This window comes from Heterodontus francisci, chromosome 13, assembly GCF_036365525.1.
Source record: "Heterodontus francisci isolate sHetFra1 chromosome 13, sHetFra1.hap1, whole genome shotgun sequence".
In the NCBI taxonomy this organism is placed as follows: domain Eukaryota; kingdom Metazoa; phylum Chordata; class Chondrichthyes; order Heterodontiformes; family Heterodontidae; genus Heterodontus; species Heterodontus francisci.
In genome coordinates this window covers 87,664,314-87,691,351 of record NC_090383.1, presented here as the reverse complement: position 1 = coordinate 87,691,351, position 27,038 = coordinate 87,664,314, and the positions used below count along the sequence as shown (strand labels likewise).

Below are 27,038 nucleotides of genomic sequence, written 5' to 3'. Positions count from 1 at the left end.
GAGGGAAATATTGGCACATCATTTTATTTAATAACTTTGAACAAAACAAAGGGAAACCTATAAAATTAAATTACAATATTATTCCTGAAGTCCACATAACATTCCAGACCTTGTGAGTAATTGGAACCAGTATGAATGCAAGTTCTTTCTTTCTATGTTTGCTATGCCACTGTGCAAAAGAGCAAAAACGTTGCATCTAGTAATTACGAAAAGGACCAGCATTCATTTTAGTCAGATCTTTGACAGGTGCAGGTACAGGCAATATATGCGAGCCTGTCTTAAACAGTCAGAGTAATAAATGGGCATTATTTATGAATAAGATTATCCAGTGCAGGAACCTGAAGTGAAGCTCATGCATCCCAACCAATGGAAGGCACCTTGCCTTTCAGTACAAGGGATGGTTGTTACCATCTGACATGCATTATATTTGTATCTAGTCTAGGTGCACACCCTCCCAACAACATTTTCAACAATATCTCTGTAAACCAAACATAAGGTTTGTCTACAGTTTAAAACATGTTACAGTGCATTAAAAATGTACAAAGATGTTATTCTTCAACTAAGTGGAGCCCTATACCTTAAATTACAGATTTCTTTGAACATTTCGCTTTGTAACTTATATATATATATATATTTTAAAAATCTGTACCTTTTAGCAGCAGAAGAGAGTGTTTCCTTCCTGGCAACGGAAAGAGCTGAGCTATGCATTGGTTTTCTGGTCATCGGACTCCCGTTGGTTATACATGACAGGGAATAGGCTTCACGCAAGGCAGGCTGTCCTGAAATCAAATGAGGCAGGGATATCATTTTATAGCCTATCTTATAAAACTGCATGAAGTTCCTATTTGTTCTACAGGTTAAGAGTTAACCTGTGTTCTGTTAACATTAATCTTTTGCAGTTAATTTTACAAGCTAAAGCAAATGATCCCTTGGTGCTTTACTGTCACATTTGCTGATAAAAATTTCCAAATAATGCATGGATGTAACAAAGTAGCAGTCTTTGAATCACATATTCAACTTATACATTTACATGGCATAAAGGCCATAGACTATTAGTTAAAATAAAACAGAAAATGCGAGTACGTCAGGCAGCATCTTTGGAGAAAACAGAAGAGTTAACATTTTAGATGTGGTCCCATCCTCAAAACTGGAGGTTATTACAGATGAAAAGAAACACACACACAATAGAAATAGGATGAACTGTAAAGTGCTTACGTGGAAAACAAAGAAATGGTTAAATATCAGAAGTGAGACAACAGGAGGCCTAATGAGAGAAATCAAATAAGTTAAAGATATTTCTAAGACAGACAATGTGCGAATGAAGTGAAGGGGAAAACAGGGTGGTCAAATTAGAACAACTGGCCAGGTGGAGTAAGCTCCAGCAGTCCAGGACAAGAAAAACAACGATGCCGCAATTATGAAATAAAAACAGAAAATGCTGGAAATAATCAGTGGGTCAGGCAGAATCCACGGAGAGAGAGTTGATGAAAGGTCATCGGCCTGAAACGTTAACTCTGTTTTTCTCTCCCCAGACATTACCTACCTGCTAAGTATTTGCAGCATTTTCTGTTCTTATTTCCGATTCCCAGCATCTGCAGCATTTTGCCTTTGTTACAGCAATGCTGTTGTCATCATCAGACCCCAATATGCATATTTAAAGAAGGACCCCACCAGTTTCTGCTTAATGTCCTTCTCTCCTACTCAGAAGAGCAGGTTAAAACTGAAGCCTGCAGGAAGAGAGTGGGATGTTGGTGGCCAAGTGCCCAGGAGATTTTAACTGATGTGGGGTGGGCAGGGTTAAAAATCACTTCTACTATCTTAATTTGCGTACTACCTGAAACAAATCACTGTAGACAAATAATGCCATGTACGGAAACATCCATGGAAGGGTTAGATCACTTTGTAGTCTAACTACATAAATAGATTTAGCTACATGATTTTTTTTTTTTTACAATGGAACAAATATTAAATATTCCGATTTCAGAACATTCTGAAACACTTTTAAGCTGAAGATGAAACTATTTAAAATGCTCTAAACAAATCAGAAAGCAGCTAAGAGCAAAATAGACAACAATTTTGTTTCCCGCCCAAAGTAGCAGAGGAGTAAGAATGCTTACTTCACAAACAAATCAAACATTCAACGCATTTTGACGCCAAGCTCTTAAACATTAAGACAGTTTTAATTGTAAAGTTCTGTTGTACTTCCGTTTCTAAAGTTTTTAATAATTTGTACAGCATATTGGGATGCACAAGATATTGATATCTTAATGCGGCACACTATGAAGAGGAAGGATTTAATTCAATTTCCCACATACTGGGCTGGATTTTACTTTGGGCGGACGAAAGCTGGCCACCGACGTAAAAGTTGGTAGTGAACCCGCTTCCGCTCGGCCCAGGGATCCGTCCCGCATTTATGGGTCACGGACTTCAATTGTTCCGAGGCAGGACTTCAACCCGCTTAAGGGAGGAGGTCCCGCCTCATTGAGCTGCCAGGCAACCATCGGGCCGACAACGCTTGTCCCAGCAGCGCCACCGAGCACAGTGGCCACTGCTGGGACTGCAGACCAGCTGAGGACATGCAGCCAGAACTACAGGTAAAGTTAGGGTTGTCTCGCCGGGGTGATCGTTGAAGCCCATATCCCGGCGAGGCAAGGGTGCTCATATGGCAGGGGGGGCGTCTCGGGTCCTGGGGGTGGTTGGGGAAGCGGGGCCGGCCTGGCCCTCAATCAGGCACCCTGTACCCGTTTGTCAGGGCCCACCCCCGAGAGGCCGCCAGCTTTCATTGGGCAGCCTTTCATGCCTCCTGGGCACCCACTTTCCACGGGTAAAATTCCTGTGGAGGTGGGCGAAGGCCCTTAAGTGGCCGTTAAGTGGCCACTTAAGGGCCTTGATTGGCCTGGGGCCGGTGGCCCATTTCCCGCTCCCTCCCCAGCCCACGTAAAGTGGGACGGAGGCGGGAGTAGGTCGGGAAGGCCTCTCGGAGCCTCCCGCTCAATTTTATGCCACCATCCGGCTCACTGGGGTAGTGTAAAATTCCAGCCACTAAGTTCCCCATCTCAACTGTGTTGGCAAGTGGAGCTGTACAGTGGAAGTGAGATGCGATAAAGGTCAGAGAAATTTAAATGAAAGTCAGCAGAGGCTCACAACATTTCATCAAAAACAAAAAGATTCACAGTTACAGAGACTAAAGCTTTTGCTGATGACAAGAAGAACCTTATTTTTGAATTTCAACAAAAATTTCATCCATTCTATGCTCCACACTTATCCTCAAGCACCTTTCATTTGGTGGGAGGGCAAGATGCTCCACACAAAGGTGTCATCTAAGAATTCCACAAAAGTACTTCAGTGATCAGCTAATGGACTAAATATAAACTTCCAAAGTCAGTCTAGTGGGTGTTAATAAACTCAGCCTAAACAATGGGTGATCTTTAAGGAAAAGATGGACGGAATATTACGTTGGGCCCACTGGCCAAAAAATCAGGGACGAGCCCACCTCCAACAGGCCTGGGAGCCACCTCCTTGTCGCAGGAAGTCCTGCCTAATGGAGCTGCCAGCCAATCAGCAGGCTGGCAGCTCTTGGTCCCAAAAGCGTCACTGAGAGCAGTGGCCACTGCTGGGACTACACCCAGCCAAAGGCAGCAAGAGGGAGAACATGCCCCGAAAAGAAGGTAAATCCTTGGGGCCTTGTCGGGGACAATTGGCCAGGCCCCAGCGAGGCAAGGGGGTGGTTGGGGGGGGGGGGGGGGAAGTGCTGTGCAGTGGGGGCTGTTGGGCTGTGGGAGGGCCCTCCGTGGGGCACAGGGTGCCTGATCAGGAGACCTCCCCCAGCCCCAGCTCGCAAGAGGACTGCCAGGTTTTACCTGGCGGGGTTCTGGCAGCCTTTGCTGCCCGGCCGCCACTGGTAAAATACCAGCAACAGGAGAAGGCCCTTAAATGGCAGTTAATTTGCCACTTATGGGCCTGGATTGCCCTGTGGCGGGCGGGCCGTTTATCACTGCCGCCGCCCACGTAAAATTGCAGCGGGGTCGGGAATGGCAACCCCCACCTCCCACTCAATTTTACGGCCCACCGACCACCAGCCCGCTCCTGTGGGGAGCCATAAATTTTTGGCCGATGTTTCAGTTGCAGGCTAGGTATGTTCCAACAAGAAGGAAAAGGCAGGAGAACCAAACGCTGGGCTCTTTGAATGATGAGGGAGGTAGAGCATATAGAGAAACAAAATAAAGGTTATATAATGCATGTCAGGTGAATTCTTCAAGCGAGAACCAGGCCAAACACAATAAATTTAAAGGGAAAGTGAAGAAGAAAAGATTGGCAAAAGAGAGAATACAGGAATAGAATAGCAGTTAACATAAAAGGTAACCCAAAACACTCTACTTGCATGCAAATAGTAAGCAGGTAGAAAGAGGCAGGGTGGGACCTATTCAGGACAAAGAAGGTGATATATGCTTAGAGGCACAAGGCAAGGCTAGAATACTTAATAATCACTTTGTATCGGCATTTACTAAGAAAGAGGATGCTGACAAAATGTCAGCAGAAGCAGAGATGGTAATGGTAATGAATAGATGGGATAAAAATTGATAGGCAGGTTGTACTGGAAAGGATGGCTATGCATAAGAGTGGATAGAATCATAGCAAGTTTAAGGCACAGAAAGAGGCCATTTGGCCCATCGTGTCTGTGCCGGCTGAAAAACGATCGACCTATTCTAATCCCACCTTCTAGCATTTGATTGTAGCCCTGCAGATTACGGCACTTGAGGTGCATATCCAGACTCCTTTTGAATGAGTTGAGGGTCTCTGCCTCAACTACCCTTTCAGGCAGTGAGTTCCAAACCACCACCACCCCCTGGATGAAAATGTTTTTCCTCATCTCCCCTCTAATTTTTCTACTCATCACTTTAAATCAATGCCCCCTCGTCACTGACCCCTCTGCTAAGGTGAATAGACCTTTCACCTCCACTCTATCCAGGCCCTCAAAACTTTGTATATTTCAATCAGATCTCCCCTTAACCTTCACTGTTCCAAGGAGAACAACCCCAACCTATCCAATCTTTCCTCATAGCTGCATTTTTCCAGTCCTGGCAACATCCTCGTAAACTTCCTCTGTACCCTCTCTAGTGCAATTACATCCTTTCTGTATTGAGATGACCAGAACTGCACACAGTACTCAAGTTGTAGCCTAACCAATGAGTTATATAGTTCCAGCATAACCACCCTGCTCTTATATTCTATACCTCAGCTAATAAAGGAAAGGATTCCATATGCCTTCTTAACCACCTTATCGACCTGTCCTGCTACCTTCAGGGAACTGTGGACATTCACTCCAAGGTCCCTCACTTCCTCTACACTTTTCAGTATTTCCCCATTTATCGTGTATTCCTTTGCGTTGTTTGACCTCCCCAAATGCATCACCTCACACTTCTCCAAGTTGAATTCCATTTGCCACTTTTCTGCCCATCTGACCAGACCATTAATATCTTCCTGCAGCCTACAGCTATCCTCACTATCTACCACATGGCCAATCTTTGTGTCGCCTGCAAACCTCTTGGTCATGCCCCCTACATTTATGTCCAAATCGCTTATATCACAAAAAGCAGGGGGAGCTGAGGTCAACACGGGAGGGCCTTTGCCATCCCCTTCCCAGACCGCAATCCCACCAGGTTGCATTAAATTCCAGCCTATGACTCTGAAGAATAATGATAGCTTGCTGTATGGGAATTTAGAGCTCCTCAGGCCACTGATGAAGGCCCAACCACCTTCAGCTGCTTCATCAATAACCTTCCCTCCCTCACAAAGGCAGAAGTGGAGATGTTCGCTGGTGATTGCGGTGTTCAGAATTATTTGTTACTCCTCAGATACAGAAGCAGTCCATGCCTGCATGCAGGAAGACCTGAACAACCTTCTGGCTTGGGCTGATAAGTAGCAAGTAATATTTGCGCCACACAAAGACCATTGCCAACAGGAGAGAATCTAACCATCTCGCCTTGACATTCAACAGCATTACCATCACTGAATCCCACACCATTAACATCCTGGGGGGGGTTACCACTGATCAGAAACTTAATTGGAGCAGTCATATAAATACTGTGGTACAAGAGCAAGTCAAAGGCTGGGAATTCTGTGGCAAGTAACTCACCTCCTGACTCTCCAAAGCCTGTCCAACATCTACAAAGCACAAGTCAGGAATGTGATGGAATACTCTCCACTTGGTTGGATACGCGCAGCTCCAACAATACTCAAGAAGCTCGACCCCATCTAAGATCCTACTTGATCGGCACCCCATTCATCACCAAACATTCACTCTCTCCACCACTGGTGCACCGTGGCAGCACTGTGTGCCATCGACAAGATGCCCTGCAACAACTCGCCAATTCCCCTTCGACAGCACCTTCCAAACCCCCGACCTCTACCACCTAGAAGGGAGAAGGGCAACAGATGCATGGGAACACCACCAACTGCAAGTTACCCAACAAGTCACTTACTATCCTAACTTGGAACTATATTGATGTTCCTTCACTTCACAGTCACTGGGTCAAAATCCTGAAACTCCCTTCTGAACAGCACTGTGGGTGTACTTACACCACATGGACTGCAGCGGTTGAAGAAGGTGGCTCACTGACACCTTCTCAAGTGCAATTAGAGACAGACAATAAATGCTAGATTTGCCAGCGATGCTCACATCCCATGAGCGATTTAAATAAAAGACCCTAACATATGCAATGCTTTTTAGAATTAGAACATTACAGCGCAGTACAGGCCCTTCGGCCCTCGATGTTGCGCCGACCTGTGAAACCATCTGACCTACACTATTCCATTTTCATCCATATGTCTATCCAATGACCACTTAAATGCCCTTAAAGTTGGCGAGTCTACTACTGTTGCAGGCAGAGCGTTCCACGCCCCTACTACTCTCGGAGTAAAGAAACTACCTCTAACATCTGTCCTATATCTATCACCCCTCAACTTAAAGCTATGTCCCCTCGTGTTTGCCATCACCATCCGAGGAAAAAGACTCTCACTATCCACCCTATCTAACCCTCTGATTATCTTATATGTCTCTATTAAGTCACCTCTCCTCCTCCTTCTCTCCAACGAAAACAACCTCAAGTCCCTCAGCCTTTCCTCGTAAGACCTTCCCTCCATACCAGGCAACATCCTAGTAAATCTCCTCTGCACCCTTTCCAAAGCTTCCACATCCTTCCTATAATGCGGTGACCAGAACTGCACGCAATACTCCAGGTGCGGTCTCACCAGAGTTCTGTACAGCTGCAGCATGACCTCGTGGCTCCGAAACTCGATCCCCCTACTAATAAAAGCTAACACACCATATGCCTTCTTAACAGCCCTATTAACCTGGGTAGCAACTTTCAGGGATTTATGTACCTGGACACCAAGATCTCTCTGTTCATCTATACTACCAAGAATCTTACCATTAGCCCAGTACTCTGCATTCCTGTTACTCCTTCCAAAGTGAATCACCTCACACTTTTCCGCATTAAACTCCATTTGCCATCTCTCAGCCCAGCTCTGCAGCCTATCTATGTCCCTCTGTACCCTACAACATCCTTCGGCACTATCCACAACTCCACCGACCTTCGTGTCATCCGCAAATTTACTAACCCACCCTTTTACACCCTCATCCAGGTCATTTATAAAAATGACAAACAGCAGTGGCCCCAAAACAGATCCTTGCGGTACACCACTAGTAACTAAACTCCAGGATGAACATTTGCCATCAACCACCACCCTCTGTCTTCTTTCAGCTAGCCAATTTCTGATCCAAAGCTCTAAATCACCTTCAACCCCATACTTCCGTATTTTCTGCAATAGCAGAAATAAATTCTTACTGTTATAGTACTGGGCTTTATATTTTAAAAATGCATGATCAGTGAGGAAATACAGATCTGATGTCCCAGCCCCTGATTTAGTTTGATTTTCCATTTTTCTCTCACCGGGCCACTTTCATATGCATCCCTGCAGGTCAATTGAGGACAATCACTACATAAGCCTGAGAGCCAGTCGCCTGGGGTCTTGGTCTCAGAAGTTGCATCACCTAACAAAATCTGCAAAGATACATTAATGTCATATTCTTTTCTCAAATTATACAGTTATATGATATAAATTAAATGATGATCCTAGATGTTTAAAACTCTGAAATTAACAGTAGATCCTTCAGCATACATTAAAAGTCAAGGTAACATTTTGAACATAAACCTTTATGTTCGCTACAATGACTGACAAAATACTAACCTATTTTTTCTCTTTAGAAATGCTGACTGACTTCCTGCATAATTTCAGGATTTGCACTTCTAATTTTTTTTTTATTTGTACAGAATAGAAAAAGTAAAATAGCTAATCTGGATAACTACAGGCATGTTAGCTTAACATACATAGTAGGAAAAATTTTAGAGTCCTTAATTAAGGATGTAATTACCACATATCCAGATAAAGAGAAAATAGTTAGAAGTCTGGACATGGATCATGCTGGACAAACCTCAAAATTCTGAGAGAGGGTAACAGACATGGTAAATGGTGGAAGTGCAGTGGATGTAGTGTGCATGGGCTTGAGGTAAGTCTTTGAAGAGGTATCATGTGAAATTACTAGGGAAGATTAAGGGGTATAGAATTTGGGGGTGGGGGGCACAATGGGCAGGTGATAGAAAACTGGATTTTAAATTGGTTAGAAGGGAGAAAACAGATTACAACCTAAGGGTGGATTTTCAGAATGATTATAAATGATCAGTTGTATCTCTTAGGATTCAATTCTGAGGCCACTTCTGTTCATTATGTATATCAGTGATTTGCATATAGTGTTGAAATTTGCAGGTAATACCAAAATAGGAAGTATAGTGCATTCTTTAGATCACCAAAGGAACCTGCAAAGATGGGGAACTGAGTTAAAGGTGGCAGATGGAATTTAAAGTCAATAAATAGGAGATGACGTTGATTTAAAAAAAAACAATAATTATATTCTGAAAGGAAGTTGGCTCTGTTGTGTAATGTACAAATTATAAACAGGCATAGTTCCATGTTCTAGTTACAGTAACAGAAGTACTGCAACAGAAATGTAGGCAGCTCCAATGCTGAGGTGCAAAGTGCAGCACGTGTATAACCTAACCCTTAAACTGTCAGCAGTCCCAACTGCCATCTGGGCTGACCAGGTAGTAAGTGTTATGCTCATGCGATGACATGCTGAAAATTATACATTTCAGTACAGCTTCAGAACCGGAGCAACAACCCTAAACTATAAAATGTTAAAATATATTTTAAAAATCTATGTTTGCACTGTTAACCCTTTTCCTCCCATATTTACTCTTCCCATTTTTTTTGGTAACTTTAACTTTGCTGTTTTCTCCCTAATATTCTTTCATTACAAATGAAAACACTTCGAAAACAAAATCTTCATTGACTGCAAAGTGCTTTGGGACATCCTGAAGTCATGAAAGGTGCTACATCAATGCAAGTCTTTCTTTCTTAATCCAACTATCCTATCTTTCCTAACCTTACACCATTCTCAGCTAAGAAAAAAGTTTTAAACTTTCTATTTAGCAGTGTTGTTTATCTTACTTTTCATTTTCAAGATGCAAGTATAACTTGGAAAAATACTCTTCAAATGTCTTTAAATTCCAGATTTCCAGCCAACTGAAAGCCCATACACTTACCTAGTTGTGCCAATTTTGATCTGTTTGTACATGTTTGCATTTGAAACTGCTTGCTGCAAACAAATTCCCTTATGTTCTGTTTGAAAAATTAAACAAAATCTCCTCTCCTTTCTTAAAGGTACCATTTCAGACTGGGATACGATTCTTTGAAAAGGCAGCCCCCTCTGCTACATTGATCACATGGTAGATTAATAGACTGTGGGTAGACCACAATTAGGACTGATCCTGTCCTCACTCAATGTGCACACATATACAGTTTCAACTGATAGTAATGAAGAGAAATCTTGACTTTTTTTTGCTTCCCAAGTGCAGGAGTACTAAGGCCAATTAGGGCACAGTTGTGATCAGCTAACACAATATCTGGTCTGGAAAAAGTTAGAGATTTAACAGGTTGTAAACAAGTACAGAGGCAGGGAAAGGGGGGAGGGTGGAGTCAAAGAGCAAAAGGGAAGGTCTGTAATAAGGTGGAAGGCAGGATATAAAATGATATGGGATGATGGTGCAAGACAAAAAGGAGATGGTAATGGGACAAAAAAGGAAAAGATAGCTCTAGAGAAGATTTAAATAGGGAAAGAATCAGCAGCTGCCGACCCAAAAAAATGGTGGCAGAGGCTCTGACCTGATATTGTTAAACTCAATGTTGGGTTTGGAATGCTGTAATGTACCTAGTAGAAAAATAAGGTGCTGTTCCTTGAGTGTGCATTTGGCCTCACTGTGACAGTGTAGGAGGCTGAGGATAGAGAGGCCAGAGTTGGAGTGGGATGGAGAATTAAAATGACAGACGATCAGAAGCTTGGGGTCATCCTTGGGGACCCAATGAAAGTGTTCAGCAAAGTAGTCACCGAATTTGCTTTTGGTCTCCCCTTTAGGAGCTGCAAGGTGGCTTTAAGCAGTGTAGGTTAACTTTAGGTTGCAGTCGTACCTGGTGCAAAGGAAGATGGTTGTGGTTGTTGGAGGTCAATCATCTCAGCTCCAGGACATCACTCCAGGAGTTCCTCAGAGTAGTGTCGTAGGCCCAACCATCCTCAGCTGCTTCATCAATGACGTCAAAAGTGGGGATGTTCGCTGATGATTGCACAATGTTCAGCACCATTCGCCTGTCCTCAAATACTGAAGCAGTCAGTGTAGAAATGCAGCAAGACCTGGACAATATCCAGGCTTGGGCTGGTAAGTGACAAGTAACATCCGCGCCACACAAATGCCAGGCAATGGCCATCTCCAACAAGACAGAATCTAACCATCTCTCCTTAATGTTCAATGGCATAATGATCGCTGAATCCCCCACTATCGATATCCTGGGGGTTACCATTGACCAGAAACTGAACTGGAGTAGTCATATAAATACTGTGGCTACAACAGCAGGTCAGAGGCTAGGTATCCTGCGGCGAGTAACTCACCTCCCGACTCCCCAAAGCCTGTCCAACATCTACAAGGCACAAGTCAGGAGTGTGATGGAATACTGTCCACTTGCCTGGATGGGTGCAGCTCCAACAACACTCAAGAAGCTCGACACCATCCAGGGCAAAGCAGCTCACTTGATTGGCACCCCATTCACCAACATTCACTCCCTCCACCACCAAAGTACAGTGGCAGCAGTGTGTACCATCTAAAAGATGCACTGCAGCAATGCACCAAGGCTCCTTAGACAGCACCTTTCAGACACCTGATCTCTAACCACAGTGGCACAATGGTTAGCACCACAGCCTGACAGCTCCAGCGACCCGGGTCCGATTCTGGGTACTGCCTGTGCGGAGTTTGCAAGTTCTCCCTGTGACCGTGTGGGTTTCCGCCGGGTGCTCCGGTTTCCTCTCTCAGCCAAAGACTTGCAGGTTGATAGGTAAATTGGCCATTGTAAATTGCCCCTAGTATAGGTAGGTGGTAGGGGAATTGAGGGAAGGTGGGGATGTGGTAGGGGAATTGAGGGAAGGTGGGCATGTGGTAGGAATATGGGATTAATGTAGGATTAGTATGAATGGGTGGTTGATGGCCGGCACAGACTTGATGGGCCGAAGGGCCTGTTTCAGTGCTGTATCTCTAAACAAACTAGAAGGACAAGGGCAGCAGATGCATGGGAACACCACCACATGCAAGTTTCCCTCTAAGCCACACACCATTCTGACTTGGAACTATATCACTGTTCCTTCACTATGGCTGGGTCAAAATCCTGGAACACCCTCCCAGCAGCAGTGTGGGTGTACCTACCCAACATGGACTGCAAAGGTTCAAGAAGGCAGCTCACCAGCACCTTCTCAATGGCGATTAGGGATGGGCAATAAATGTTTGGCTAGCCAGCAATGCCCACATCCCATGAATGAATAAAAAATGTAATTGACGCTGGCCACTCACGATACTGGACCCCTATTGATACATCCAGCCAATCAACAGCATGGTTCGAACCACAGATAAGTAACAGCACTGAAGGAGGCCATTCAGCCCATCGTTTAGCACTGGCTGGATACTGACATTATTGACATGAGCAGGCAGCAAAAAGTTGTTGTGCTGTCTCCATTGCAATCAAGGGGTACGGGTTAATCATGCATTGTGATCCCTGCACCCATTTTTGGGGGCTATTGAATTTAGCTCCCATTACATTCATATCACCACCAAAGGTGTAATACCATCAGAATGTTGTATTCATGCAGCCTTTATATTAGATGTAACTTTCTGATCATTCCTAACCTCACCACTACGACCACTTAAAAATTAATTGGAACAAAAGTTTTGATGAAAGGTCATTGACCTGAAACTTTAACCTGTTTTTCTCTCTCCACAGATGCTGCCAGTCCTGCTGAGTATTTCCAGCGTTTACTGTTTTTATATATTTTTTTAAAATTACTTGATGCTTCTTCCTGCTTCCAGCAAACATGCCCAATACAGAAAATAAAACTTTAAAAATCTATTACGAAATAGATACCTGAAAGAAAGATGACAAATTACATGCTGCCAAAGTTTGGAAAGTTAACACCAGCTAGGTGAACTGACATGGATTAATTGAAAGTCTTTGTCCCAAATATTGCATACTTTTCAGACAAAGCAACAAGCCACACCATGTCAATATTACAAATCATCTGAGAAACATCAGGCAAACAAGTACTTAACTGTATTTTTCTCAAAAGACAGCAGCCACATGCAAAGATAAAAGCAAAATAAACTTCAGTAACTGTCGACAACTTGGCTTGTGTCCTGGTCAAAGTTCAAAGAAGTAAACATATAAGTGAATTCTGCTTTGGGTTCCATCACCATCCTGATAATTGAGAGAGCTGTGACTGCAATGTCTAAATGGAAATCTTTATTTTAAATTGGAATGATAAATATTGAGGTCAAATGTGTAGACTGAAAGATTAAGCAAAGGGCTCAGAAAAAGAGTTGCAACTCTAATTCATTGGGTTCAACTGGACTCCCTAGATGAAGTGGATGTTGGAGTAGTGGGACAAAGGAAACCAAATGGTTAAACTACTTAACTGTTGACAGAAGTTTGGCAATCTCTGCAAAATACTGAAGCCCTACTTCTTTTCTCTGGACTTGTACAGAATTATTAAAATGCAAAGTAGTTAGAAGCTCTCAAAAAAGACTTCATGGACTAATCAGAGAAGGCTAGAATGGATTTGTAAAGGACAAGTTATGTCTAACTAACCTTGATGATTTCTTTGAATGGTTACTAACCGGGTGTTTTGATATCGCAGCATGCCCTCCTTCCTAGTATTACAACCATGTCATTTCCCTATTTAACTGACTTGCCAATACATTAACAACCTGCTTGGCCAGATGTTGGCTGTCTTTACCGAATAGCTCCCATCTTGTCCTAGATCTGATGCCAAAGCACAACAAAACAAAATCGCTTTTCCTGACCCCACAGTTGCTAGACACATGAGGAATTTCAATAAATTGGGAAATCAAAAATTCTTGAAGCTTTATTAAATATTTCAACATTTATAGACGTGGATATGGTTTTGAAATCAGATCATGTGTGCCATTTTCAGGACAACTTTTCCACCAATTGATCCCAATCAGATGTTAATAAAACCAGAGTTTCAAATGGTAAAATTAAAAATACAACTACCATAAAACACTATTTACATATTTTAAAGTATGTTCAAATTTCATTTACATTTAGCTATAATTATGCACAGAAAAAGTTAATTTAAATAGTACATTTCAGAAAAGAGAAAACCAAAACTCAAATATGATGCAGTTGGGAATTCTTCATTCTAGTACTAAACCTTCAAAGTAGGATGCAATTCAAACAGAAAAAAGAAATGTCCGACAAATCCAAGTACTGAGCTGAAAATACAGCTTTTGTATTAGCCATCGTGAATTTTTTTTCTTTCCTGCTTTCTTCATTCCATTCCACCAGCCCAGAAAAATTAATTACTTCTTTCGTTGATAATTTCACTTCAAATCCATTGAGATCATTCTCTTCGCTACTTAGTCTGTTTTCTGCTCATTATCACATTCTTTTTGTTTATACAGTGGAGAGAGGGGAAGAGGGGAGTAGGTAGAGAGGGAGAGAGAGAGAGAGGAAGGTTGAAGAGCAACAAAGAAGGGGAACAGAATGAGTGAAGGAGGAAGAGAGGAGAGGGAGAGCAAGAGAGAGAACAGGAAAATAGGGTGGGAGGGAGATGGGAAAAAAGACAGTAAGAGAGGGGAAGAGGCAGGGAGAAAAACAATGAGAAGAAAGCATAGGAAAAAGAAAGACAGATAAAGGCCGGAATTTTATGACCCCCCAGTGTGGGCTGGAAGGCAGGGTGGGGGGCGTAAAATAGAATAGGAGGGAGGGCAGGGGTTGCGTGCCCCTCCCGTGCCTGCCACCGCTGCCATTTGACCAGCGGAGGGGAGACGGCAAACACCCTGCCGGCCCCAGCCAGTTGAGGCCCTTAAGTGGCCAATAATTGCCACTTAAGGGCCTCCTCCTGCCACCGTTACTACTTTACCAGTGGTAGATGGGCACTTCAGCACCCAAGGCAGCCACCGAGTAATATCCGGTGGCCTCCTTGTGGGCTGGGCAGGGGAGGGGTGGGTCCTTCTGATTGGGTATCCTGTGTCCCACAGAGAGCCTCCCAGCAGCACGGGCCGCCCCTAGTAAAACTACCTCCCCACCCTGCTCTCTGACTCCCACCACCACCCCCCTTTGCCAGGGCCCAGCCGATTGTCTCTGGTGAGGTCCAAACCCCACTTACCTTTTTGAAGGGGAGCGTTCATCATCCTCTTCTTGCTGGGTATAGTCCCAGCAGTGGCCACCGTTTCCGGAGGTGCGTCTGGGACTGAAGAACTGCAAGCCCTCTGATTGACCAGCAGCTCTTGGAGGCGGGACCTCCGGCCTGAGAGGGGCAGAACTCCTGACAGAGACCACTTAAGGGCCTGGGTCAAATTGCAGCATGGCTTCCAGGCCACTGCCTCAACATAAAATTCTGGCCAAATCGAGAAAGAGACGGAAAAGAGAGAGAAATGAAGTGAGCAAAAGAAGAAGGGGCAGTGAAAAGGAGAAGAGAGAACAAGGAGGTAGTGTGTAGGACAAAAAGTAGAAAAAAAAGACAATACTGAACAAAGTAGATAGGCCTTGCTAGATAGTGCTAAAGATGGGGACAAATCAAAGCAATGCATCATTGCTCGTTGATGTGAATGCTACAAGAAATGTTTTGTCATTCTTTTCAGGTACACATTTCTTTTGAATTTGGAGCAGATGCAAGTTCTTCCCATAATGGAGGGCCAGATGCAGACTATGAAATTCTAGTTTCCCTTTACATTGGCAATATTTACATCAGCAGCTTATTTTCAGTGAAAAATAATCTCCATAATTATACAATGAAAAAATGAGCTAAAAGCCCCAGTGTAAAAAGTAGAGTGGGACAAAATAATTTTTTTTATTTGTTTTTGAATTTAATATAACTTATAACCGTGAGCCAAACTATAAATTGTAATAAATAATGTATGAGACATCTGGGTTAGAAATTTCAACAAGTCTGGGTGAAAAATAATCTCAAGACATAACATTTTACTATTACTCTTGGAGTCCAGTGCTGAGGCCAGGAGTCTCACACAAATTGCATTATCTGGCAATAGTAATATTCACTCACTTCTCTCACTGCACTGTGAAGGTCTGTATGTTAGTTTTAAAATGCAGCAAAATTAAAAGTGGCACTTTTTTTCCAAGTTTGTTGACTCAGAGGGTTTATTCTTCCTTTAACATCAAACAAATAGCATGAGATTCACATTGGTAACTACCATTAGGTACTCTAGATTATTGTGCTGAAATGGTTAAATAATGATGTGTCAATGTGCCTTGAAATCACTTCCATGATTTATTTTGGCAAAGAAGCGACTGAGGTGCACAGGCATGTCAGGCAGCCATTTTGATAATGATAACTCTGGGAAGGCAGACTTAAGAATAGTCACAGACTACCTACATTCTTCTGCCTTAAATATTTCCTTCTTAAAAAGAAAACACTCTGGGGGAAAAACACCAATGAGAAGAATATTAAGGATTAGATGTAAAAATAGGGAAAGGAAATAAACATTAGATGGTGAGATTTCAAACTGAGCAGAACAGCAGAGAAATCTTTGTGTGTAGATACACAAGTCATTTAAAAGGGGCATGCTCAAGCAGATAAGGTCATAAATCCTTAGTTTTGTGTGGAAACAACAAGGTGATGTTAAATTTGTAGAGACTTTAGGTTATGCTTCACTTGGAGATTTGTGTACAGTTTTCGGTTCCTCATTATAGAAAAGCAATTGAAAACATGAAGTGTAGGTTAATTGGGATATTCACAAGGATAAGGGATTTCATAGAAACATAGAAAATAGGAGCAGGAGTAGGCCATTTGGCCCTTCGAGCCTGCTCTGCCATTCATTATGATCATGGCTGATCATCAAACTCAGTAGCCTGTTCCGGCTTTCGCCCCATACCCTTTGATCTTTAGACCCAAGAGCTATATCTAACTCCTTTTTGAAAACATTCAATGTTTTGGCCTCAAGTGCTTTCTGTGGTAGCGAATTCCACAGGCTCACCACTCTCTGGGTCAAGAAATTTCTCATCTCAGTCCTGAAAGGTTTACCCCGTATCCTTAGACTATGACACCTGGTTCTGGACTCTCCCACCATCGGGAACATCCTTCCTGCATCTACCCTGTCAAGTCCTGTTAGAATTTTAGAGGTTTCTATGAGATCCCCCCTCACTCTTCTGAACTCCAGTGAATATAATCCTAACCGACTCAATCTCTCCTCATACTTCAGTCCCGCCATCCCAGGAATCAGTCTGGTAAACATTTTTTTTTATTTATTTAGAGATACAGCACTGAAACAGGCCCTTCGGCCCACCGAGTCTGTGCCGACCATCAACCACCCATTTATACTAATCCTACACTAATCTCATATTCCTATCACATCCCCACCTGTCCCTATATTCTCCTACCACCTACCTATATATACTAGGGGCAATTTATAATGGCCAATTTACCTATCAACCTGCAAGTCTTTTGGTGGTGGGAGGAAACCGGAGTACCCGGCGAAAACTCACGCAGACACAGGGAGAACTTGCAAACTCCACACAGGCAGTACCCAGAACTGAACCCGGGTTGCTGGAGCTGTGAGGCTGCGGTGCTAACCACTGCGCCACTGTGCAACATTCGCTGCACCCCCTCTATAGCAAGAACATCCTTCCTCAGATAAGGAGACCAAAACTGCACACAATATTCCAGGTGTGGCCTCACCAAGGCCCTGTATAATTGCAGCAAGACATCCCTGCTTCTGTACTCGAATCCTCTCGCTATGAAGGCCAACATACCATTTGCCTTTTTTACCGCCTAATGCACCTGCACACTTACCTTCAGCGACTGGTGTACAAGAACGCCCAGGTTTCGCTGCATATTCCCCCTCTCAGTTTATAGCCATTCAGATAATAATCTGACTTCCTGCTTTTGCTACCAAAGTGGATAACCTCACATTTATCCACAATATACTGCATCTGCCATGCATTAGCCCGCTCACTCAACTTGTCCAAATCACCCTGAAGCCTCTCTGCATCCACCTCACAACTCACCCTCCCACCCAGTTTTGTCTCATCTGCAAATTTGGAGATATTACATTTATTTAATTCCTTCATCTAAATCATTAATGCATATTGTGACTAGCTGGGGTCCTAGCACCGATCCCTGCGGTACCCCACCAATCACTGCCTGTCATTTGGAAAAAGACTCATTTATCCCTACTCTTTGTTTCCTGTCCGCCAACCAATTTTCTATCCATTGCAATACACTACCCCCAATCCCATGAGCTTTAATTTTACATGTTAATCTCTTATGTGGAGCTTTGTCGAAAGCCTTCTAGAAGTCCAAATAAACCACATCCACTGGCCCACCCTCATCAACTCTACTAGTTACTTTCTCGAAGAATTCTAGTCGATTTGTCAAGCATGATTCCCTTTCGTAAATCCATGCTGACTCTGCCCGTTTCTACCACTAGTATCCAAGTGCTCTGCTATAAAATCTTTGATAATGGATTCTAGAATTTTCCCCACTACCGACGTCAGACTGACTGGTCTATAATTCCCTGCTTTCTCTCTACCTCCCTTTTTAAATAGTGGGGTTACATTAGCTACTCTCCAATCTGTAGGAACTGTTCCAGAGTCTACAGAATCTTGGAAGATGACCACCTATGCATCCACTATTTCTAGGGCCACTTCCTTAAGTGCTCTGGGATACATATCATCAGGCCCTGGGCATTAATCGGCCTTCAATCCCATCAATTTCCCTACTAATACTGATTTCTTTCAGTTCCTCTCTCTCACTTAGCCCTGTGTTCCCCAACGTTTCTGGTATGATATTTGTGTCCTCCTTTGTGAAGACAGAACCAAAGTATGCATTTAGTTGGTCAGCCATTTCTTTATTCCCCATAATAAATTCCCCTGTTTCTGACTGTAAGGGACCGACATTTGTCTTCACCAATCTTCTTCTCTTCACATACCTACAGAAACATTTAGTCAGTTTTTATGTTCCCCGCAAGCTTGCTCTCGGACTCATTTTCCCCTTCTTAATCAATCCCTTGGTCCTCCTTTGCTGAATTCTAAACTGCTCCCAATCCTCAGGTCTGTTGTTTTTCCTGGCAAATTTATATGCCCCTTCCTTGGATCTAATGCTAGCTCTAATTTCCCTTGTAAGCCATGGTTTGGCGACCTTTCCCCTTTTACTTTTGTGCCAGACAGGGATAAACATGCGCTCTTTAAATGTTTGCCATGGCCTATCCCCCATCATCCCTTTAAGTAACATTTCCTGGTCTGTCATGGCCAACTCGCGCCTCACAGCTTCGTAGTTTCCTTTGCTAAGATTCAGGACCCTTGTCTCAGAATCAACTACGTCACTCTCCATCTTGAAAAAGAATTCTATCATATTATGGTCGCTTGTCCCCAATGGGTCTCGCATCACTAGATTGTCAATTATTCCTCTCTCATTACACAATACCCAGTCTAGGATGGCCTGTTCTCTAGTTGGTTCTTCAACGTATTGGTCCAGAAAACCATCCCGTACATACTCCAAGAATTCCCCTTTACGGTATTGAGACTAATTTGATTTGTCCAATCTATATGCAGATTAAAGTCACCCATAATTACAGATGTTCCTTTATCGCATGCATCTCTAATTTCCTGTTTAATGCCATCCCCAACATCACCACTACAGTTTGGGGGTCTATATACAACCCCCACTAACGTTTTTTGCCCCTTAATGTTTCTCAGCTCTACCCATACAGATTCCACATCGTCAGAGCTAATATCTTTCCTCACTATTGCGTTAATTTCCTCTTTAACCAGCAATGCAACTCCACTGTCTTTTGCTTTTTGTCTGTCCTTCCTAAATACTGAATATCCCTGGATGTTCATTTCCCATCCCTGGTCACCTTGCAGCCATGTCTCCGTAATCCCGATTATATCAAACCCGTTTACATCTATTTGTGCGATTAATTCATCCACTTTATTGCGAATGCTCTGCTCGTTAAGGCACAAAGCCTTAAGGCTTGTCTTTTTAACATTACTTGTCCTCTTCCCAATATTTTTCACTGTGGCCCTGTTTGATTCTGGCCCTTGATTTCTCTGCCAATCACTTTTCTTATTCCCCTGTCTTTTGCTCTAGTCTTTGATCCCCCCCTCCTCTGACTCTTTGCAAAGGTTCCCATCCCCCTGCCATTTTAGTTTAAACCCTCCCCAACCACCCTAGGCAAATACTCCCCCTAAGACATCAGTCCCGGTCCTGCCCAGGTGTAACCCATCCAGTTTGTACTGGTCCCACCTCCCCCAGAACCGGTCCCAATGCCCCAGGAATCTAAAACCCTCCCCTTCACACCATCTCTTCAGCCACGTAGTCATCTGATGTATCCTGCTATTTCTACTCTGACTAGCACGTGGCACTGGTAGCAATCCTGAGATCACTACCTTTGAGGTCCTACTTTTCAAACTTACTTCCTAGCTCCCTATATTCTGCTTTTAGGACCTCATTGTTTTCTTTACCTATGTCGTTTGTACCAATGTGTACCACGACCACTGGCTGTTCATCCTCCCCCTTCAGAATGTCCTGTAACCGCTCTGAGACATCCTTGACCCTAGCACCAGGGAGGCAACATACCATCCTGGAGTCTCTTTTGCGGCCACAGAAACGCCCATCTATTCCCCATACAATTGAATCCCCTATAATTATTGCATTCCCACATTTTTTACTCCTCCCCTGTGCAGCAGAGCCAACCGTGGTGCAACAAATTGGGCTGTTGCTGCTTTCCCCTGAGAGGCCATTCCTCCCAACAGTATCCAAAGCAGTATATCTGTTTTGCAGGGGAATAGCCACAGGAGATTCCTGCACTGCCTGCCTAGACCTCTTGCTCTGCCTGGTGGTCACCCATTCCCCTCCTGCCTGTGAGGTCTGAGCCTGCGGTGTGACCACCTCTCTATACGTGCTATCCACCATACTCTCCGCCTCGTGGATGCTCCACAGTGGCCCTAGCTGCCGCTCCAGCTCCGAAACCCAGGCTTCCAGGAGCTGCAACTGGACACACTTCCTGCACACATGCTGGTCCCAGGCACTGGAAATGTTCCCGGCTTCCGACATGGAGAACAAGGAGCCCACCACGGCTTTGAGCTCTCCTGCCATGACTTAACCTATAAATTAAATTAAACCTTCTGGAAGATCTTAATGTCCAATAATATCAGTTACTCTAGGGCCCTTCTTCCCTGGTCCTTGTTACTACAGAACTCCCTAAAAAAAAACAGTACTTACTTAATATGAAATAAACTTTAAACTTTTCTTACCTGAGATACTTACCCAGCTATTTAGAGCTATTCCCTAACAACAGTGACTCACCAACCAATCACCTTGCAGCTCTCCTGTGACGTCAGTGTTAGCTTTTTTTTTTCAAAACTCCGGCGCGCTGGAAGAGCTCCTCTCCGCTTCACTCCCAGAAGGTAAGAGACTGGGCCTCGATCCTCAGGCTTGATTTATAGGCTCCGCTCTTGGCGTTCTCTCCACAGGTACGCTCTGCTCCTCTCCGCTCCGCTCCCGGAAGGTAAGAGTTATGAAAAACATCTGAATAAATTGGTGCTGTTCCACAATAGCTGAGAAGTTGAAAGAGTAACCTTAAACTTTGATTGGTTCATGAAAGATTATAGTCAGGTAAATATTAGTCGATTATTTCTGCTTCTAAGTGAAAAAGTAACAAGAGTGTATAAATGTAAGATCACAAAAAAAAGGGGAGGTTAAAAAAAAAATTGTGCATAAGATGAGTAGAATGTGGAATCCCCAAAAAAAACTTCTTGAAGAGTTTAAAAATTCTTTTAAAAGGCTATTACATTGTTGCTTGAAAAGGGGGAATATTAAATGGTATAGGGAGAGAGCTGGAGACTGGAATTAGACTGGGTGGCTGATGTGAAGATAAACATCTGCACAAATTTAATTGGCCAAATGCCCAGTGTCTATGTTCTAAATGTCAATGATTCTATGTACCTGTGCATAGATAAATGGATGCAGAATCATAATTCAAGTAATTAATTTGAAGATTTAATAAAATGCATTTTTTCCAAGGTAGAACATTTCACCAAAATATTCTCCCCATTCTTTTCTGTATTATTCCAGTTTTAGTATAAAGGTGTTGAAGCACACTAGCTTTCTTTATATAAACATCCTGAAAAGCATTTAAATATTTCCAACTACACGGACAGAAATCTTTAAATATTAATAATCAACAAATATAATGTTGGAATGAACAAAATACAAAGCAAGAAAGCATCACAGCATTTTTCAAAGGAATAATGGACATATGATTGCCTCAGTCTTGATTATGCTATTTAAGAAAGTCTTTTAATCAATGATCCCTCTAATTTTTCTATGTTGTGTGCAGCACATTCAAGATTGCAGTGTGGCCATGCATACCCATATCATACACCCATCTTAATGGGAACGTGGTTGTGTGCACATCCTGTTAGTTATACTGCGCAGTGCATTCCTAATTGCTGCGCAGCTGCATAACCACACAGCTTAAAGGGAACGTTGGTGCAAATGTAACACCACTATTCAAGAAAGGAGGGAGAGAGAAAACAGGGAACTACAGATGTTGGGAAAGTTCTGGAATTTTTTTATTGAAGTCTTAACAATGCACTGAGAAAATCATAGTATGATCAGGCAGAGTCAACATGGCTTTATAAAAGGAAAATCATGATTAAACAGTTTATTAAAGTTTTTTGAGGATGTAACTAGTAGGGTAGATTAAAGGGGAACCAGTAGATGTCGTATACCTGGATTTCCAAAAGGTATTTGATAAGGTACCACACAAAAGGTTAATAGGCAAGGGCTCATGGAGCTGGGGATAATATAATGGTATGGATAGAGGATTGGTTAACGGACAGGAAGAGTAGGCATAAATGGGCATTTTCAAGTTGGCAGGCAGGCACAGTGGCGCAGTGGTTAGCACTGCAGCCTCACAGCTCCAACGACCCGGGTTCAGTTCTGGGTACTGCCTGTGCGGAGTTTGCAAGTTCTCCCTGTGACTGTGGGTTTCCGCCGGATGCTCCGGTTTCCTCCCACAACCGAAGACTTGCAGGTTGATAGGTAAATTGGCCATTGTAAATTGCCCCTAGTGTAGATAGGTAGGTAGGAGAATGGTGGGGATGTGGTAGGGAATATGGGATTAATGTAGGATTAGTAAGAATGGGTGGTTATTGGTCTGCACAGACTCGGTGGGCCGAAGGGCTTGTTTCAGTGCTGTATCTCTCTATGACTCTAGTGGAGTGCCGCAAGGATCAGTGCTGGGGCCTCAGCTATTTACAATCTATATTAATGACTTAGATGGAAAGACAAATAGTAATGTACCTAAGTTTGCTGAAGATACAAAGATAGGTGGAAATGCAAGCTATAAGGAGGACACAGAGGTGATGCACTTTGGAAGGAGTAATGTGACACGGAAGTATTCAATGAATGGCCTGACACTGGGAAGTTCTGAGGAACAAAGGGACCTTGGCGTGTTTGTCCATAGATCTCTGAAGGCAGAAGGGCAGGTTAATAGGGTGGTGAAAAAGGCATATGGGACACTTACTTTTATCAATCAAGGCATAGATTACAAAAGCAGGGAGGTCATGTTGGAGTTGTACAGAACTTTGGTAAGGCCACAGCTAGAGTACTGTGTGCAATTCTGGTCGCCACATTATAGGAAGGATGTGCAGAGGCGATTCACCAGGATGTTGCCTGGGATGGAACATTTAAGCTTTGAAGAGAGGTTGGATAGGCTTGGGTTGTTTTTTCACTGGAGCAGAGAAGACTGAGGGGTGACCTGATCGAGGTGTACAAGATTATGAGGGGCATGGACAGGGTGGATAGGGAGCAGCTGTTCCCCTTAGTTGAAGGGTCAGTTACGAGGGGGCACAAGTTTAAGGTGAGGGGCGGGTGGTTTAAGGGGGATTTGAGGAAGAACTTTTTACCTAGAGGGTGGTGACGGTCTGGAATGCCCTGCCTGGGAGGGTGGTAGAGGCAAGTTGCCTCACATCCTTTAAAAAGTACCTGGATGAGGACTTGGCACGTCATAACATTCAAGGCAATGGGCCAAGTGCTGGCAAATGGGATTAGGTAGACAAGTCAGGTGTTTTAATGCATCGGTGCAGACTCGATGGGCCGAAGGGCCTCTTCTGCACTGTATTATTCTGTGATTCTGTGACAGAGAATGCAAAGAGATATAGACAGGTTAAGCGAGTGGGGAAACAAGGTGGCAGATGGAATATAATGTAGGGAAGTGTGAAGTTAATCACTGTGGTTGCAAGAATAGAAGAACAGAATATTTTTTAAAAGGTGTGAAACTTGTAAGTGTTGATATTCAGAGAGACTTGGGTGTGCTCGTACAAGGAACACAGAAAGTTAGCATGCAGGTACAGCAAGTAGTTCGGAAGGCAAATGGCATGTTGGCCTTTATTGCAAGGGGATTGGACTACAAGAATAAAGAAGTCTTATTACAATTGTACAAGGCTTTGGCGAGACCACATCTGGAATATTGTGTGCAGTTTAGGTCTCCATATTTAGGGACGGATAACTTGCATTGGAGGCAGTACAGCGAAAGTTCACTAGGTTGGTCCCTGGGATGAGAGGGTTGTCCTATAATGAGAGGATGAGTAAATTGGGCCTATAATCTCGAGTTTAGAAGAATGAGGTGATCTCAATGGAACTTACAAGATTCTGAAGGGGCTAGACAGGGTAGACAATGAGGCCAAAATTAAAGTGAGGCAGTGGCCCCTCCCACTGGCTGGATAGCCAGAGGCGAGCCCGCCTCCATCAGGCCTAGTAGCTACACTGCTATTTTGCGTGTAGTGAGGGTAGGGCAGTCAGGGGGGTTGTTTTACCAGGGGGGTGGACCATGCTGCTGGGGGGCCCTCCGTGGGGCACAGCTGTACTATAGGGGCACTCTGTATTACTAGGCAGCCTCTGCAGGCAAAGTGCCCATCTGCCATTGGTAAAAAAAAACAGCGGCAGCGGGAAGAAGTCCTTAAGCAGCAAATAATTGGGCACTTAAGGACTTCAACTGGCCTAAGGGCAGGCAGGCCGTTTGCTGCCTCCCCTGCCACTGGTAAAATTGGAGCCGGGGTGTGTAGGCGACAGGCACGACACTCCCCGCCTCCCATCCAATTTTATACCTCTTCCCAGCTCCTAGTCCACTCTTGGGGGGAGGGGGAGGCGTTAAATTCTGGCCAGAGAGGTTGTTTCCGCTGGCTGGGGAATCTAAAACACAGGCAGTCTCAGAATAAGGGTACTATCATTTAGGACTGAGATTAGGAGAAATTTCTTCACTCAAAGGGCTGTGAATCTTTGGAATTCTCTGCTCCAGAGGATTGTGGATGCTCCATTGTTGAATATATTTAAGGCCGGGAGAGACAGATTTTTGGTCTCTCAGGGAATCAAGGGATATGGGGAGTGGGCGGGAATGTGGAGTTGAAGCCCAAGGTCAGTCATGATCATACTGAATGTCGAGCAGGCTCGAACGGCCATATGGTCTACTTTTGCTCCTACTTCTTATGTTCTTATGGTTGCGTGCAGCCTGTTTATTGTACTGCGTGGTACATTTCCAATTGCTGCATGGTGGCATTTGTGGAGCTTGAAAGGAACATTGCTTTTAATTCAGGCTATTAAAATGCTTTTCATTAAAAATTTTAAACAACACTAAGTTGCAGCTCTCTCCACTTTATGGAATATGTATAGAGTGCAAGAAAGTAAAGCAGCTTTTTACATGGAAAAAACAACTTATGGGATGAATTATAATGGGCTTTTATTCAATCGTATTGTCAAATTCCTAGTACAGTTATTTGATGAGAATGTTCAATCAAAGGGAGAAATATTGCCCCGGAGTGCCAAAACATTGTGTGCCACAGAGAGATTTAATTGTGAACAGGTTTTAACAATGCAACATGAAAGAGGCAGTTACAGAGATCCAGTAGTACCATTCAGAAGTCAGGTTATTGAGGTACTCAACGAAGCAGGGTGCCACTTGAATTTTTGTTTCAGCTGTCCATCCCATTTGTATTTTCCTGCAATGCCCCTAGTTAGACTACTATAAATCGAATACCACTTAGAACAGTGTGACTGTAGAGAGGGGAGAGAAAGAATGGAAAAGAAAACTTTTTAATTTGATTACTCAGTTCCAACAAGTTTATTCTGAATTTGGTTGGGGCATATGGCTTTGGAATCCAAACTTTTGTTCATTCATATTGATGATAACTACTCAGGGAGAATTCATGAACTGCAAAGGAAATTCATTACTGGGAAGAACTGTTCTAAGATGCTGGTGCGACATAGATTTTAAACAGCATGAAATCTAAAGTGAATACTATGCACAAGAGCTGGCTGGCATGAAACTTGCTGAGCTATCGGTGACATGGGAATCTCTTTCTGGTATTGCTTTTCAGCATACGATCTTGGAAGCCAATCTTGCACTAAGTTACTACACCCAGCTGCTTAGTTGCCGAAGGTTAATTTGTGCACCACGTGCTGCAAACTTTGATACAGCCATTAAAAAAAAACTATAAACCAACTGTAGAAACTGTAAATTCATGTAGGAGTCTTATTTCTATTAGAGGAGAGCCAAATTGTTCTGAAACTTGATGAGGCATGAGCACCTTAAGGATTAAAAGCAGATTTAATTTGTTAAGACCAAGGAGGATTATCTCAGCCTATTAAAATGCGTTACACTGGCATAAAGTGGTAACAGTTCCAAAATACTGTCTACTGCTGTTTATGGTAGAATAAATGAAAAATTCGCAACTAATTGCTATGCCATATTATACTTCCCTTGTGAAGTCAGCATGAGCAAAAGTGCTCCTCAGGGCCACAGAAGAAAATGTAGGCTTTTCCTGCCTTGGGCTTCTCTCCCTTCACCAATCATGTGGCCCTCCCAAACCCCCTCCCAACCATTTGCCTCAGTGCTATTGGGACAGTTCCTTCACATTGTCTAAGTGATTGATTATACTTGATTAAAGAGTCTCAAAAATTACATTTCTTTTACTGTTCCCTAGCTTTGTTGGAAAGGAGAAGCACACTAAACTTAAAACTAGTATACAATTTGCGACATCTTTCAGTTCACATCTAGACCCAGAATATGAATTTTAGATGTAAACTATCTGCTGTTATCACAGATGGTTGTAAAAACAAGAGCGGAAACATGGCCATTGCCAGCCTTCGATACTATGAAGCATTTTCCTTCCCCAATTTCTGACTATTACATAAATTGAGATTTTTACACTTGTATCAATTATGTATTAAAAACATTAGCCCCAATTTTAACTCTGGGCAACAGCCCTATGGGCAAAAGCTGAGGCAGGCAGCCATCTTGACCATGGTAGCATGAGGCGGGGGAGATTTTTAACATCTGAACCTC

General features: G+C 43.4%; 1 protein-coding gene across 6 annotated transcripts in view; it reads right to left on the bottom strand.

Moving 5' to 3' along the window:
• LOC137376482 (echinoderm microtubule-associated protein-like 4) overlaps positions 1-27,038 on the bottom strand; it is a 465,004-nt gene that overhangs the window by 199,631 nt on the left and 238,335 nt on the right. For all 6 annotated transcript variants that reach the window (XM_068045141.1, XM_068045140.1, XM_068045139.1 and 3 more), the window contains one exon: positions 650-779. In XM_068045141.1, coding sequence (XP_067901242.1) covers positions 650-779 — 130 coding nt within the window. The remainder of the gene's footprint in view (positions 1-649; positions 780-27,038) is intronic.